General features: G+C 33.9%; 3 protein-coding genes across 5 annotated transcripts in view; 2 read left to right on the plus strand and 1 right to left on the minus strand.

Annotated features, from left to right (window-relative positions):
- LOC104792826 (thioredoxin M3, chloroplastic-like) lies at positions 6,542-7,917 on the plus strand. The gene is made up of 2 exons (XM_010519064.2): positions 6,542-6,825; positions 7,272-7,917. The coding sequence occupies exons 1-2, from the start codon at positions 6,621-6,623 to the stop codon at positions 7,589-7,591; spliced, it is 525 nt and encodes a 174-aa protein (XP_010517366.1). The 5' UTR covers positions 6,542-6,620; the 3' UTR covers positions 7,592-7,917.
- Positions 8,479-10,832, plus strand: LOC104792841. Its single transcript, XM_010519085.2, has 2 exons — positions 8,479-8,666; positions 8,754-10,832. The coding sequence occupies exon 2, from the start codon at positions 8,764-8,766 to the stop codon at positions 10,249-10,251; it is 1,488 nt and encodes a 495-aa protein (XP_010517387.1). The 5' UTR covers positions 8,479-8,666; positions 8,754-8,763; the 3' UTR covers positions 10,252-10,832.
- LOC104792850 (E3 ubiquitin-protein ligase MBR1) overlaps positions 14,713-17,441 on the minus strand; it is a 12,283-nt gene continuing 9,554 nt past the window's right edge. Inside the window, exons 5-9 of one of the 3 annotated variants that reach the window (XM_010519114.2) lie at positions 17,022-17,404; positions 16,210-16,260; positions 15,792-15,857; positions 15,574-15,720; positions 14,713-15,061 (exon numbers count right to left, since the gene is read on the minus strand). In XM_010519114.2, coding sequence (XP_010517416.1) covers positions 14,927-15,061; positions 15,574-15,720; positions 15,792-15,857; positions 16,210-16,260; positions 17,022-17,404 — 782 coding nt within the window. In that variant the 3' untranslated portion in view covers positions 14,713-14,926. Of the gene's footprint in view, positions 15,062-15,573; positions 15,721-15,791; positions 15,891-16,209; positions 16,261-17,021; positions 17,405-17,441 lie in introns of all 3 variants that reach the window. The other 2 variants (XM_010519096.2, XM_010519105.2) reach the window with 2 other exon arrangements.

Consider the following 17,441-nt stretch of genomic DNA (forward strand, 5'->3'; position numbering starts at 1 on the left):
ATTTTTGAACTCCTTTAACTTTTAATGACGATTTTACCCTTACATGAAAATATTTAATCAATAAAGTGAAAAAAAATTTCTGCCAAAAAAATTTCCAACATATTTTCCCGCAAAAAAAAAAAATTTCCAAAAAAAATTCCTGCAAAAAAAAATTTTACGAGGTTTTTATAAAGTTTTAAACGATTTAAAAACCTTATAAAATCCTTATAAAACCTTGTCAAAACTTTGTAAATGCCTTATAAAAACGTTTACAAGGTTTTTATAAAAAAATTTTAAGGTGTTTAAAAATATTCTAAAAGCGTTTTTAAGGTTTTTATAATTATATTTGTTCTTGTGAAGGTCTTGCGAGACCTATGGCAAAAAATTCTATTTAAAGTCTGGTCGTCTTTTATCTGGCATCGAGATAACAAACCCTTCATCTCATCTTTTGAGGATATTATCCTTTTGGATAAAGTCTCCAACAAGTACGTACAATAAATTTCTCGATACAATTACACAAGAAGAAAATTACTTGGCTAGAAAAATTGAACTTATCACCAGAAAAAAATTACTTGGCCATCCTTGATCGTTTGTCTCCTCCAAGACAAGCGACCTCCTCTGGAACCAGAATTGCTGAATCGTATCTGTTTAGGTGGTTTAGATACATCTAGTACTAAAGCTATCTATGGTTGACCTTTATTCTCATCCAGTAGCTTCACTATATAGTTGGATTTTTTACTTGCAGGCATGAGCCACTGTTTAATAAGTTTTTCCTTCTCACTACATTTTTCATCTTGTATTCTCAAAAGCCAAAACGTTATCCCTTAGTGACAAACAGAAGATAATAATTTATTATTATTATTATTATTATAAAAATTATTATTATTATTATTATTATTATTATTATTATTATTATTATAATTATTATTATTATTATTATTACAATTATAGTGCTCTTCAAATTATACATTTTGAGTAAAAGAATATAATGTAACAAAAGAAAAAATATAATACAATATCTCTTTTATACTCCTTATGTTTAATTTCTTTTAAACACTAACTAGATCATTATATTAGATATATGGAGAAATTATGATGTAGCTCGTTTTATATTACTGAAACACCCGACCCATTTTTAAAAAATAAATAATAATAATAATAATAATAATAATAATAAATACTCTACAGCTAGTGGTCTCATACCCACTAGCCACCTAACCACAACACACAACAACGGATAACATAAATCATAACATTAAACCAACATCATTCAATAATTAAATACCAATAACCAAAGTATAACAATTCCAATAACCAACATCAGGAAACATAGAACCAGCAACCTAGCAATGTTCTAATGACCCAACTCTAGCAACCTAGCAATGCCAGACAATAACCAATCGAGTCCCTACAACACCCTCCTCTTCATTGCCTTGATTCCACGACCACAAACACAAATTGAGATGCATGAGTATTTGATAAACACTCAGTGAGGCAATCCTCCCATCTATTGGGCTATACACACAAGCAAATGTGATACCAGTGTCCAAAAAATCAACACAAACAAACATACAAACCAGGAAAACAAACATCATCTCGCTGGAAGGGAGGTGTCGACCGACACCAGCCAAATGTCGATCGACACTGGCCTTAGTGTCGACCGAAACTACCCCACAGTGTCGATCGATGCTGCTTCACTGGTGTCGTCTGACACTAATTGGTGTCGATTGACACTACCTCTGTAACCGTGATCCGCACGAAGCCGAGAGTCGAGTCTCCCTTCCAAACTCCACCAAATCGCCCAATACTCAAAACCCAAGCCATATACGTCCGTAGGAACCTATAACAATCAATCCCAGCAAGAAAAACAAACAAAAACAGCAACAAACAAGCAAGAACAAGGAATCACAGGCTTAGATCAGCCATGATCATGCACTCACCTATTTGCAGGAAGATTCTGAACCACAGAAACGAATCCAACCCTCCTAGCAAGCTTCTAGCACCTTACTAACCTTGGATCTCTCAAGAAACAGCCAAAAATCTCACCAATCTCTCTCAAAAGCTCAAGAACAATGTTTTCTTATTTGTTTGCCCTCAAGCAAAATAAAAACTTAGACCTGTGAAAGAGGGTTGAAAACACAGAAACTCATTTTCTCTCTATGGTAATGCCATGATCATTCAAACCACAATCCATATGCTTAGCAAATTAATCCAAATCGAACCACCATGTACTTCTCCGTTGACATTCGTAGCTTCCCAAATTCAAACCAAATTCCACTACTTCCTCCATTAAGCCTTCACCGGTGGGCCTCATCAATTTAATCAATGTCAAGAACCTTCTAGACTCATTCTCGTACTATACCATAACAAGCAAGATATATCTTTACAACATATGGTATTCTTCCTCTCCCCCAGACTTATTCTATTCTTATCCTCCTTTGAGCTTTGCTTTGCTGTTTTTTTGTATCATATATATATATTTTTTTCTTTTAACCAAAGGTATAGGTGAATAATGGGGTCATTGGTAATTTACCTACCCCTTGCTTCCAAGCTTTGTGTGATCATTTGACTCAAAAATAGAATAATGAGGTCACAGGTAACTAATCAAAATCATCTCATCTTTTATTTTATTTAAAAAAAAAAAAAAAAAAAACTCTCGGGAGTGATCTTTTCAACTTAAATAAGGGAGAGGAGTACCATTTCTTTTGAAAATCTTACTTGTCAGGCATGGACAAGGAGTCAAGCTCAATGAACATCAATTTCCTTGATGAGTTAAAAAGAAAAGTACAGAAGTTACCTCAGGCTTTTATGGATTCTGTTGGAAATTTGGATCTCTGGTTTACTAGTCAGCCATTAGATTTTTCATTAGTCGGATTAGTGGATTCAATCTGCAGCATTAATCAACCACGACAATACACCTAAAAAGAAAAATCATAGTCCCCAACACAATTTTGAAAAATTTGACTCAATAAAAACAAAAATCGGTTTTGACACACTACAAACAAAAACTATGTTAGTACTTAGTACTAACCTCCCCTAGACTTAAAAGACACTGTCCCCACTGTTTTCAAATAAGAGGAAAGCAAAAAGAAACAAAAATATATTGAAAATTATAATGAAAAGATGAACTGTTTTCGGGTTACCAGCTGGTGTCGACCGACACCATTTCAATGTCGATCGACACTCATCACGAATGGTGTTTTGTTGGCCAAAATTCCTTGTTAGTTGCAGATAGTTGTGTTGATGTGTTGTTGGATCAATCCTTCTGTTAAGAGACACTCAAACACAAGTTAAAAGCAACATGATAGATAGATAGTTCATAATTTCAAACAAATTTCAAACAAAAACTGACTCAATGCAAAAAGAAAAATGACTCAAAAGGAAAAGCAAAACCTAGAAGTGGGTTGTCTCCCACTAAGCGCTTGTTTTCAGTCATTCGCTTGACTGTTTTGAAGCTCAGGCATCGGGTCGAGCAGAACATGGCAATGCATGCTTCCGAGAGAATGTCCTCTTCATCCAAGGTGGTGTATAAGTGTTAGGTGCATGAGGTCTGCCAAGGATGTGAGGAACAAGACTTGGGTGGGATTTTGGGATCATTTTGCTTTTTTTATGTCCTGCACAATCATCAATAGAAAAAACAAGCGCTCTACGATAATCTCGTGGCTTGGTTAACTACGAAACAGTTTTTGTACCTTTGAAAGTCTTATTGATGATTTGAGGAGGATTAGGTAAAGAAGATGCATACCTTTGTCTTACCTGAGGACTATGGAGTGTGGAAGTGTGAGGTTTCTGTTTGGGAACAGTTTTCTGACTTGGAGCATCAGTTGTAGATAAGTGCAGGCTCGGATGTGGAGGTGAAACCATTCTCTATAGAGGTAGTTGTTATAGTAACGCAAGAGAATCTTCTGTTATGGTCTCGCAGTTTCACAATGAATGTAATGGCAATGCAGTGTCGTGTTGTCCATCCAAGGTGGATTCTGTTGGAAATTTGGATGTCTCTGGTTTACTGGTCAGCCATTGGATTTTTCATTAGTCGGATTAGTGGATTCAACCCCTAATTTAAACAAAGTTCACAAAAGATAAATAGTTTTAATCATTCTAATTTGAAAATTAGAATTTTGCACCCTTCTAAGATCTCTTGCTTTCAAAGTATACCGAGAACTTTCATGAACCAAGATCGAAATCATCCTCCGGTTTGCAAGCAATTTGTTAGAAAATATATATTAACGCTTGAAATTTGTTCTAAACCTTTTCCGCTTAAGAACATGTAAATACTATAGTAATAGAGATCCATAATATAAACCTATACAACTCAACTAATTATAGTGTCTCAGACTCTTCAAAATGAAAAAAAAAATTCAGTAGATTATAGTTTCTTCGTCTATTGCTTTGTACACTTTTCCTTAATAGGTTTACTCCATTGCATGCTACAAAATCCTTACTTTCAATTCACCTAATAGACAACATGTAACAATATCATCATGGAGCATAAAAATAATACATTATTATAGTTAACGTATATATGTACTAACATATAAAAAAAAAAAAAAATCAAAAAGAATGATAAGAGAAAATCGATTAGAAATATTTGATCCTTTAACCTGCACCACTATTTTAAAAGTTTTACAATCTTGACTTTTATATTTCACATGTTTCTGAAGAGTTCCAAATCTGAAAGTCTGAAACACTTAAAACCAATATGAAAAATAAAAGTTCGAAAATTCAAAAACTCAAAACTTTGATGCTCGAAAACATTTTTGTGAATGAATGAAATAGAAGAGTTTGATACGTCTTATATAGTGATTAGATTAGTTAGGGTTTCCTAACACAATTTTTTTTAATATATTATCACAAAAAGATATTCGTTATTATTTTAGATTTCGTTCATTTAAGTTTGGTATATAGATTTTAGGAAAAGAAAAGAAAATCATAATTTATCTAAAAGTATATAACTAAATTAAATATGTTTACATATATAAGTTTAAATTTAAATGCCCGATTTTGATAGTAACAAATTTATTTTTTATAAATTTGAATTTTAAATTAGTTGTTTGTAATTGGATAGTTTCATTTAAATGCATTAAATAGTTTGAGTGATTTTAGGGATTAAATATAGTTGTAGTTAGTATGATTATTTTCCACTGCTGGGTAGGATCGGAATCCTTTCAAACCGGATAGCATAGGATCCGCGTATTTTTTATTTAACCCGACTACAAACGAACCGGGTCACTTTAGGATCCGCGAGTTTTTAAGTTTTTATTTTGACCAAACTACCATTTTCTCTGTTAATAATAGAGAAGTTTATGACTATATAGTGAAAAAATTTTCTCTTTTAATATTATAAATATAGTTAGCCAATGTGAGACTCTAAATACACTTTTCTATATATTTTAATATATAATCAGATTAAATTTTTTTACATATATAAAATTTCGATTTTTAATTCTTTCTATCTTAACTAATCATGATAAATTACTTAAATTTCATTTAGGAAATATTGCAAAATCTAAACTAAATAATTATTTCTTTTTATCTAATTTTATTAAATTGATTTGTTATTTCCGTAAATATCTCACAATATAAAACCAAATCAAATATGTTTACATATATATATATATAATTTTTGATTTTAATTCTTTGATTGTTATGGAACCAAACTTTAAATAACTTTCAAAGATATTGAGTAATTATCGGTTCTATTTATATGGCTGCAAAATTAAATTGTGATTTCCTTATATGTCAAACAAATTGATTAAATTCATTTTTTGAAAAAATCTGTTTGTATACGCATTTATAATTAATTCTTTCAATCACATTATACACAATCCGAATACAAATATTCTGGGTCAATCCGAGATCCGTGCGTTTTCAAAGGCTTAATCTTATGTCATTACATGTAATATTCTCTAACTTTGTGTGTACTTAGTTAAGAATATTTCCCTTTTAATAGTATAGATATATAGTAAATATATAATAAGGTTTTCATATTTTTTCTGTTTTTTCGATATGTATTAAGATGAATTAATTAACATAGTTTTTTTGGTTAAGAAAATTTTAAAAATCTAAAATAAAAGATTATATTCAAAAATTAAATTAGATTTATATAAATATCTTAAAATCTTGAACCATTTATGTTATATATATACAATTTCAAATTTAATAATTTGCTTTTATGGTAACAACTTTAAACTATTTCCAAAAATATCGGGTAAGTAATTATTATTTTCATAAATATTAGATTTTCGAATAAAAGTTTTTGTTTACCATATATTGTTTATTTTTGTATTTTTAAGTGTATAAACAATTAGGACAACATGGATTTATGATATATTTTTTTTTTCCAAAATGTTTTTTTTGTACTCCCAATTAATAGTATAGATTTAATTGGATTGTTGAATACCCAAATTAACTAGTACATATGTAGTTGATTCTGGTTTAAATCCGGTTCAACCGAGTCTTTTAAACGTACATTATTTGAAATTTATTATTTATTCATAGTTAAAATAAAGAAAACTAAAAAATATATATTGACAAGTGTAAGTTCGTTGTACATGGGGGACCCACCTCTCTCCATTTTGGTTTCCTTCTCTCTCTCATCAGATCTGAGAATTTTTTTGAGATTTTGCTCTTCTTCTTCTTCAATGGCGGTTTCTTCTTTCTCCATATGTTTCAAATCCACTCGATTTCACTCAGTTCGATCTACTTCATCTCCTTGGCGTCTCTTCCCAGTAGTAACCAGCTTCTCCCTTCGACCTCTCCTTCTCTCCCAAAGACGATCTCTCCTATCTTCTTTTAATAACTCTTCTCACTTTCGTCTCTCACCTCTCTGCGCCCGTGATTCTCTAGGTACATACATATATACTGTTTAATTCTATTGATTGCTCCGATCCTCAAGTTCGGTTTTGATGAATGATGCGTATTTTTTCTTTGGTTCTTTGATCAGTGATCTCACACTTGACCTCTATGCTAAAATGTTTTCAATTTCTTGATCTAGATCATAATATGTAGTTCTAGCTAGGCTGATCTAGTATGAACTTTGAGTGATCTGCAAGGTTCAGGGAGATAAAGAAATAGAGTCAGAAAAGTGTAACAAACGTTGAAAAAAAAAAAAGAAAAAAAAGTGTAACAAACAATGATGGATTAGGTTGACATGTTGTAGTATGTGATACACAGGACACTGCTTTCACTTCTTTGTGATAGCCTTTCGATTATTACTATGACACAAAGAACTATTAAGTTTAGCCATCCTCAAGTCTCGTTTTTTTGTTTCTTTTTGGTTTGACTATGTGCAGCAGCTGAAGTTACAGGACGGTCGTGGGAAGACTCAGTCTTGAAAAGTGAAACGCCGGTGCTAGTAGAATTCTACACGAGTTGGTGTGGTCCATGTCGGATGGTACACAGGCTAATAGACGAAATAGCAGGGGATTATGCCGGAAAACTAAACTGCTATGTCTTGAATGCAGACAGTGATTTGTTGGTAGCTGAAGAGTACGAGATCAAAGCTGTGCCAGTAGTTCTGCTCTTCAAGAACGGTGAGAAACGAGAGTCCATCATGGGTACAATGCCCAAAGAGTTCTACATTTCAGCCATTGAAAGAGTCTTGAACTCATGAAGAAGGTTAAAATCGTTGATGAGAAACTCTCTTCACTGCCAACTTTGATCAAAAGATATTGTTGGGATATTACAAATCGCTCCATTTCGATATGGTTAATATCTCGCTGAGACTCATTTATTGCTCTTAGGCTTTTTTCTTATGGTTGAACCTCTATCTTTTCTTTGTTTCTTCTTTTATACTCTTGTGAATATAACTGTTGGATTTGTGGAAAGATGGCTCAGGAAGTATTGTGAATATGTATATCTTCCTTCTTCTGTTGATGATCTTATTGTTCTGAATTTTCTTTTCGTTTGAATTTGAGTGATCTCAGACTATTTTTGGTATTGTAGTAAAGCCGTTCGGATTCATCGTTTGAGAAAGTAAGAATGAAGTGATCTTTGTCTGAAGTTATTCCAAATTAATTTTGGGTTGGAATAATCATTGTTCTCTCAACAGAGGAAAAGAAATCAAAAAGTTGTATTAATTTCTGAATAATAATAATAAAATAAAATTACTTCAAAATATCTTGGCAACAATTATCTTAGCCAAATAAATAAGTATAAAAGATAACCACAAATTTTAAATGAAAATACAAAACAAAGTTGATAGAAAAAATATAATAATAATAATTAGGTTTTAACTTTTTTTTTTTTTTCTCAACTCTAAATTATTAAGATATTTTCATTTGCTTCTCTCCAATTTTTTTTGTTTGAGTTTGTGTGATATTTAGATACCTTTTTGTAATATTTACTGAATTGTTAATTTTTAAATTAAGTACGATGTGGCATAATTAAAAACGAAATTCCTATATCTTATTGTATTATATTTTTTCTTTTTTAGTAATTTAAAAAATCAAAAAACATTTATTATTGGGATATCCTTTACGATGGAAGAGACTTTAATAGTAGTTTCACCGACTCTCTCTTGTCCCCTCCCATAAAAAAAAAAAAAAACCTAAAATCCGCCATTTCTGTATAATCTTACGCCGGAGAAGAAGAAGAAGAATTGAGAGGAGACTCAAACTATTAATCCTTTGTGCTTTCTGTATTCCATTCAATCTTCCAGATCCGTCTCTCTCTCCCCCCTGAATCAGGTATTTTCGGTTTCCGATCTGTAGCTAAACTCGCAATCCAGAAGAACCCTAATCGAGTTTTTTTTTTTTTTTTAATGATAATTCCAGAAACCTTTTGATGATAAGAAAAGCTATGTCAAGTTATTGTAATCCATCAGCAGCAACAGCTCTAGTCTCTGTTGATTCTCAACAAAAGTTAAACTACTCAACGGCGGACTTAAACATGATTGCTTCTCAGAGACGTGTTCTCACCGACGGTCCCGTGGCGGTTCTCTGGGACATTGAGAACTGCCCCGTTCCTAGCGACGTGCGTCCTGAAGATGTGGCTAGTAACGTAAGAACGGCTATTCAGTTGCATCCTTTGATATCAGGTCCAGTGGTTACATTCTCAGCTTATGGTGATTTCAATGGGTTTCCTCGTCGTGTTAGAGAAGGTTGTCAAAGAACTGGTGTGAAGCTTGTTGATGTACCAAACGGTAGGAAAGATGCGTCTGATAAGGCGATTTTGATTGATATGTTCTTGTTTGTTCTTGATAACAAGCCGCCTGCTACTATCGTTCTCATATCTGGAGATGTTGATTTCGCTCCTGCGCTTCATATATTGGGTCAGCGCGGGTACACTGTGATTCTTGTGTTACCTTCTGGTGTTTATGTGAATGCTGCTTTGTCTAGTGCTGGTAAGTTTGTTTGGGATTGGCACAGTATTGTTCATGGTGAAGGCTTTGTGCCGTTACCTAAACCTCGTGTTGTGCAAGTGCCATATCTCGTGGGATGCAATGGTAATGATAACGGTAACTTGGATGAAGGTGAAACCATTCTCTATAGAGGTAACTGTTATAGTAACGCAAGAGAGTCCTCTGTTATGGTCTCGCAGTTTCACAACGAGTATAGTGGCAGTGCAGTGTCGTGTTGTCCATCCAATTCAAGGGAGTCTCTGGCTTGTCCTCCTCCTCCTCCTCCTGGTCACCTTGAGTCCACTATGTGGGTAGCGCCGGGAGATTTAAACGGTCTCAAGGGACAAATCGTGAAGCTGCTTGAGCTTTCAGGTGGGTGTATTCCTCTCATGCGTATTCCTTCTGAATACCAAAGGAACTTCAGCAAACCTTTGTTTGTATCGGACTATGGTGTGTCTAAGCTTGTGGATCTGTTCAAAAAGATGGGGGATGTGATTGCAGTGGATGGTAAAGGCAACAAGAGATTTGTTTATCTGCTCAGCGCCAAGCCGAGCGTCATCTCTCCCTCTTCCCCTGTGGTTCTGCTGAGAAGAGAGAAGAAAGGGAAAGAGCCAAACGAGGAGACTACTTATGGAAGAGTCTCCTCTGATGAATTGTCAGACACGGGCTCGGTTGAGAGCGAGAGGAATCTGGAAGAGTTCAAACTCGAGCTACAGGACATTTTGGTGAGCTATTGTTGTCGGGTACAGATGGATTGTTTTGAGGCGATATACAAGCTAAGGTACAAGAGGCCATTGGACTACAACAAGATGGGTGTGAATCACTTGGAGCAGCTCTTAGACAAGTTCAGGGATGTTGTTGCCATTTATGAAGATCCTGCTACAGGGAGCAAACTCATTGGGGCGCTTTACAGGACCCCGACTCATTCATAAAGATCAGGCAATGCGTTTTTTGAGCCGCTTCCAAGGTTCTCTATCATTGGTGACAAGCAATGTAAGCTCCTCGCCTAGAAGCTCTCCGTATTATGATATGCTCTCTACAGTCTACTCTTTCCCCAGGAAAAAATGTTCACACGGAACGGAAGTGTTGATTCTGCATTGCAAGCCGTAATGAGTCTGGCAGTGCGTTTTATGAGCCGTTTACGATGCGCTCTCTCGTTGGGAATAAGCTAGTATGTGCTCTTTGTACTCTTTCATTAGGACAAAAAGTTTCACAGAAAGCTTTGATTCTGCATTGCAAAAGCATTTCAGTAGTGTTTTTTTTTTTCCTCGAGAATATGGAAACAACGAACATAGTGAGAAAGGCATGTCAATGTTATCCCTCAACAATCAGTTTATCAACAGTTAGAGAGAAAATCTAGTAAATATGGGAGTTATGCCCAAGTTGCTAGATACAATGAGGCATGCATCAAGTTTGATTTTTTTCTTTCTTTTGTTTGAAGTTTTAAAACGTTTGTGAGCAACGCTTGTGTCTTTGTGTTTGGTTCGTCTTTGTTGCTTCTTTATCGTGTGTACTCCCTTCGAATCCGTTATTTCAAAGCCTCGAGTATATTGGGGTCAAGATCATCTCCAGCCCATTTCTCTATTTTTTTCCTAAAAATAGAATAATTCCCATTTTTGATATGGGTTTTTGGAAATTTTCATATTTTAGTGTAAATTAGAAATGGAGAATTTTTAAATATAGAAGAACAAATCGAGATTTTTATTGTAAAGATAAAAAGTAGAAATGCGTTAGAGCAAATTTGACTCTAAACTCCATTTTGTAGATGAATATAGAGATAAGTTGGGGATGAGCAGATGGCCTAAGTCACCATCATATGTATTTTATTAAGGAATTTCTGCAAAACAATCTTCTAAATCGCCAATTTTTACGATTTTTGAAAATAATACACAATATAAATCTATACATATTTTCCAAAACAATTTCATGGTGACATACTTGATACATTTATTAATTTACAAATTTGACAATATTGCATATTATTTTTGCTTTCGTATGATCAGTTTGCATTTTCTAGAAATGAACCGTAAAGGTAAAAAAATGATGATGATGAGGATCTTCTTAACATATATAGAGATGGATTCATGTGATGTGATATGTGTCTATTTATATCTAGAACAATAATCAATGTAAAACCAAATTTAATATAGATCAGCTTTAATATACATTCAATTCTAAATAACAAAACTATATTTGTTCATATTAGAGTTCAATTGAGGGGAATGACACAACCATATAAATATTTTTAACATTTTAGTGGTTCAATTGATGTTTTTGTTTGATTTTAAAAAATTAAAAGAAATTTCTTCAAATTATCACATTTTCAATTTATTGTCAAAAATACCGCTATTAGTTTAATGTTCCAACCAATATTTTTTATTTTTCATAATTAAGCTCAAAAACTACCTGATGAGAAGAATGAGGCCACCCTAGGCGCCATAACTTGGATAAAGGATTCATGCATACCACTCAACACAATCCAAACAAGCACTTTTTCATATAATTAAAGGAGACTCATCACTCATGTATAACCAAGAGCTACTGCAAAGCGTAAATGTATTCAGATTATATAAATCTAACTAGAACTGCTCGTTTTTTTTTCTTATTGCCTAAGAAAAAAGAGAGACGTGTAGATGATAGTTACCTGTTTGACTATATTATCTAAATCATTGTTTGGAAGATTCAGGAACGAAGAATCTCTAAAATCTATGAGTAACAAAATGGATAACTCATTATTACAAAAGATATACTTTGCTTTAATAATACCTTGCTTGAATGTACTCTTCTGTCTTTTCCTTACAAGAATATATCCATGGTATCATAGAAGGATAATTAATAAAAGCAGTGTGAGGCCAAGAATTTTACTAACAAGGCTTTCTTAGCTCAGTTAGCTGGGAGCTTGACATACAAAAATGTCTCAGAAAATTGAAAAATTGACACAATTCTATCTTTTGTTTTCACAAATAATTGAGTCATATTCTCAACCAAATTTTGGCAAATAATTTAGTTGTACACTTAACCTAGAAAAAAAGACAAACAAACAGATCAAACAATATAACAAACACTGAAATCACCGGGTCTTCGAGAAAATACTTGACCTCTGAACTTCTTCTTCCTTAGACAAGAGGGATAGTAGACAAAATTATCCATAAGCTGAAATGGATATTTCATACTCACATCACATTCAACATGTTCAGTACGACTACCGAGGCACATCAACATAACTTAGACGGAAATCTTTATGGTTCCCTTGAAACCAAAGCCTTCACCCAGACTTAACCTAAACAAGAAAATATTTTCCCCATTTTCTTCTTTTACACCCTTACCAAGAAAGTTTCCAGAATGATATGACATATATCAGGAAATTCGAAAGTAGGTTCATGGTAAATTTTATGTAAAAAAAAAATAAGAAATTGATACGTAAAACAAATCTGATTTTTCAAGATACTTAGAATTTAATGTTTGATTTTTAAGATATTTAAAATTTACATCTCCTATTTACCATACTCTGGTTAAAAAATTGGAATATCACACGCAATGGGATGTTGCACTATAATGCTTAACAACTTCTTCAAATTTATTTAACGTGATCGCTTCTTTGATATATCATAGAAAGTTTGAAGATTCGGCTGTACTTACATCTTTTTTCACATCTTCTCTGTCAATTCTATTCTTGATGAAAAACTCCAATGCATCCTTTACATGTAGAGTATAGCAAAAGTGAGTTGACATTCTTGATAAACGACCTAATTACGATCTGGTGAAATCCACAAAATATTAACTTGAATACTCAACATAAGTTATGTCGTGCATCAAGAGGTGTCTCATAGTGGAAACAAGCTCTGTAGATGCAATTGCCCAACAACAATCTAAAGAAAGAAAAATGTTGGGATACTTTTATTTTATTTAAATATAAGATGTAAGATTAATTGAACATAGTATATTATTAGTGTATTGACATACCGTGGGTGAAAGGGCTCATCATTTTTAACCATAGACCGTCCTTTATTAATGGCATTTGTACATGATCTTTTTGTTTTTGGAACAACATTTGTACATGATCCTAAGAACCGAAAAATAAACAGTATTAAGAAAAAATTGAAGAATCTAGATAGACAAAGAAAACGGTTTAGAATTGGGAATCGGTCATGGTTAATAACATGAATTACCTAAAAAAAAATATAAACAATTAATAGTCAAAACTTTGTTTTATCAAATGGATGAAATGGAAATGGTAAGGTGACAAACAAAAAAAAACTCCACTAGGGAAGAAGCTAAGGCATCTGTGTAGCTCTTGATCTCCCTTTGTATATTAGGGATTTCTGCTTGGAAATGTTTTAGTCTTTTCATGGAGTTGTCTAAGGATATAAAAATCTCATATAGACGATCCTTCACGATAGCAAGAGTAGGTGGCATTTCGACTTTTAATGGGTTAACTCCAAGTTTTTTCAGTTCTTCATCATGTTGAAGATTAAAATTAGGGTTTGTTACACAGTTGGAAAAATCAAATCATTCAATGTGGGAGAAAATAAGGATGACTCAGTCACAATTTTCAGCAAATCGCTATAAATAGTTATAGTTGTCATTCTAATATGCTCCAGTGACTATTAGTTGTTGCAGAGAGTGAAGTAGGCTAGACATATTTGTAGACATCTCATCCGTTAGTCACACTAAGTCTATATAGCTCTTTATCTGTATCAAATCAACAATTCCGTCAAATCCCAAAAAACATTCAAACTACACAACACACACAAAAAAGGCCTTACTATCAAATTATTAAGGTGATTTTACTTATGAGACTCGGAGAGCTCAGCTAGTCGAACATCGAGAGTTTTATGACAGATTGCATTCTATGGTTGAAACAGCGAGAAAGCCCGCACGAGGAGATACAACTCCCTCGCATTACTATGATTGCATTACTATGATTGCATTTCTCAATCGCATGATATTAACAATAACTATGTTGATGATGAAGTGATTTAATATCTCTCCCATTTACATGATCTTTAGGATACTGAAAACTTGTCATGTACCGCGCGCGATGTATTATGTATGTCCTGAAGTGGCTAGTAACATAAGAATGGCTATTCAATTGTATCATATGATAAGTGGTGTGATGGTTATCGTCTCGACGTAGGGGGAATTAATGCGTTCATCGGGTTAGAAATGGGTGTCAGAGAACCGGTGTGAAACTTGTTGGTGTGCCAGATGGTAAGGAACATGCAGAAGACAATTCTGATAGACATGTTTTTGTTTGTACTTGACAACAATGTTGTTGTTCAAAGATGCAGCTGATACAGATATTATGATAGACTATGTACCGCTCCATTGCCAATTTTGGTACAAGTGTTATCCCTCAACCATCAGCTATTAGTAGTCATTACAAAGGATGCTAGTAAAAATGGGGATATTCTATTCTCCATGGATATTTATGAAATTGTCATAATGTTCTTTGAACAGTTTGAGTTAAGCATAGCAATTAATTCTCATGTGAGATATACGGATATAACAGAACTTTAAGATCTCTTTTTTTTTTTTTTTTTTTGGTGTAGCAATGGTGATGAATGGGGCAGAGATTCTTGATGGAGATGGAGACATCCATACATACTATGGCGTCTTTAACGCCTCAGTCTTACAAATGGGGCAGAGATTCTTGATCATGACCCATTGCTTGATACAGTCCTTGTGGAACTCATGGCCACATTTCAAGGTTCCAAGATTATCACCTTCGACATACTCTTCCTGTCAAAATAGCAGCAACAGCTTTTTCACATCAGTTCTTCAGTTGAGACTTAGTGCTATGTCAACATAAAAATTGACACAGAAGAGACTAACTCAATAAACAAACCCTTCTATACTATATTGGTTCAGCTACTAATTCTGCTAGTTTCATTATGGCACATCATCATCTATGATGACAACAATATCAAAACAATATCAAGGAAGTGAAATTAATAGAAAACAAAGTAGCCTCAAGTAACAAAACAGATTGCGGAGGAGTATTATTAGATGAAACAAAACAGCTCAAAAGGTTCCTAACGAAAGACCAAACAGCCCGACACTCTAATCCAACCTATGTTATTTATAGTATCCTATTTCACTCCATAAGTAAAGAGAAATAATGGAAGCAAGCTCAGTAACACCAACTACTCTTTAACTTTATGCTTATAAATTAGTCGGTAAGATGGGTAAGTATCACACGAGAAAATGGTTACGGGAGTCAAAATACTTCTAGTTCATTCTTAATCAAATACCTGACAAATACAGCAAGGCTCTATGATGTCTTGATGCAATTCAGCAGAAGAAGACGTATGTTTGTGCTGTTTCATTGCTTTCAAAATGACCTCTTCACTTAGCCCAGTGCTCACATCTCCTATGCGTTCCCCAAGAGCCAATAGCTCCTACAATCATATTCACATGTTGTTGGAAAATGGGAAAATTAACATTAACAGGTCAAAGAAAGTAATACTACCTCATACGACATGTTGTCAACATCAAGCCGCATTTCCCGATGCCTATCATGCAGGTCAGTCATACCCTGGTAGATAAGTGGATCTAACACCATGTAATCCTTGTCGAATTAAAAAAAAAAGGATGATTAGCAATAGTGATAATGATTTAAAAAGGAAATAAATAGTGATAAGGAACCACAAATGCATAAAATTTTGTTCATAGTGTGAGCCCTATAATACTTTAAATTATGATATGCTGCAGCTTACAAAAATGTCAGACACAAGGGCTTAAAAGTAATAAAACAAACACTATTATTCAGGGCATGGAAAGACATTGCGTCTTGAAAAAGGTATACAGGACAACAGATATACCAAGAAATGGATATTAACAGGCAGGAGCGTTAGAAATCACTTGTGTCAAAATCATACGGTTCATACCTCAACACGTAAATTCTCCCCTCTTCTCATGGCGTGCAACACCTGACGTATCTGCGAACAAATAGAGGAATAAGAGCAACTCACTATTAATCTATTTATCAAAGTGCGTCAAACTTAAATACATCTCCAACTACAACGTACTAACTGCAAACGCACATTTTATCAAATCTCACGAGGAGTTGCTAAGGAGGTTTATAAACTAGATACAGAAAACAAGCATTCCCAAATCGTAAGACATCAAAACGGTTTGCATATGGAAGTCATATCAGAGTGCATCAAACTGCTCTAGCTCTAGCTCTCATATAGTTAAAGTTATACCTTTCAGAAGAGACATACATTAAAAACTCACTGGCAAAAAATGCTTTTATAGTAGTCTTTAGAAAAAAAAGTAGGGTATTATTTTGATTATAAAACTTATAATATCTCTTTCTTAAACTCTATATCTATATGAAGTTAGACCACAAAAACGTACAAAACCAGATAAATTCACACCCAACAGGTACGTACTCAAGCCTATTAAGATTCTACAAATATATCAAAAGAAACCCTTAAAACAAAAAGAAGACCAACTAAACCAAAAAAATCCATGACAACATCCTTAAAATGCACACTCTTAACAAACTAAAACCATGACAACATCCTTAAAATGCACACTCTTAACTCCCAGTTATTCATAACATATGATACTTATGTGGGAATGATTATCCTATCAAACCATTAGATAATAAAAGATAGTGAAAGATGCTACAAAGATTCATATATAGCATCGAGCAAATTTTCATACAAGAGCCAGTATTTTATAAAGCCGATACCTCGGAAATGATTTGATTTCTTCCGTTACTGTCAGCAGCTAAACTCCTCCCTATGTGACGGTGGAGAAGTTCATTTTGTCTCTCCAATAACATCCCTGATCTTCTTTGCCGTGAGCGATGGCTCCGGCTACTAGAACTCGATGGCACTGTCACCTCATTTGACGGAACAGAAGGGCCTGCGGGTAATAACGGAAGAGAGGCACCATGACTAGCAGATTGAGATTCAATACTAGGAAATAAAGACCAAGGAGAAAGTTCTGATGTTCTCGATGGAATATTTAGTGAGGCACTCTGAGGAGGAATCCATGAGGGACTAGGCTGTGGCACATGAATATCTGAACTCGGTCCTGCTCGAGGAACAAATGGAGGATCTATAGATGAACCAGGGTATCCATGTGTGAAACTCCAAAGATCATGCTC

The sequence above is a fragment of the Camelina sativa genome, chromosome 1 (assembly GCF_000633955.1).
Source record: "Camelina sativa cultivar DH55 chromosome 1, Cs, whole genome shotgun sequence".
Taxonomy (NCBI): Eukaryota; Viridiplantae; Streptophyta; class Magnoliopsida; order Brassicales; family Brassicaceae; genus Camelina; species Camelina sativa.

Excerpts from the sequence above, each read along its gene's own strand:
- LOC104792826 (XM_010519064.2), top strand. The coding sequence starts at position 6,621 with ATGGCGGTTTCTTCTTTCTCCATATGTTTCAAATCCACTCGATTTCAC. Across the intron at positions 6,826-7,271 it reads CTGCGCCCGTGATTCTCTAG|CAGCTGAAGTTACAGGACGG; the intron begins GTACATACATAT and ends GACTATGTGCAG.
- LOC104792841 (XM_010519085.2), top strand. The coding sequence starts at position 8,764 with ATGATAAGAAAAGCTATGTCAAGTTATTGTAATCCATCAGCAGCAACA.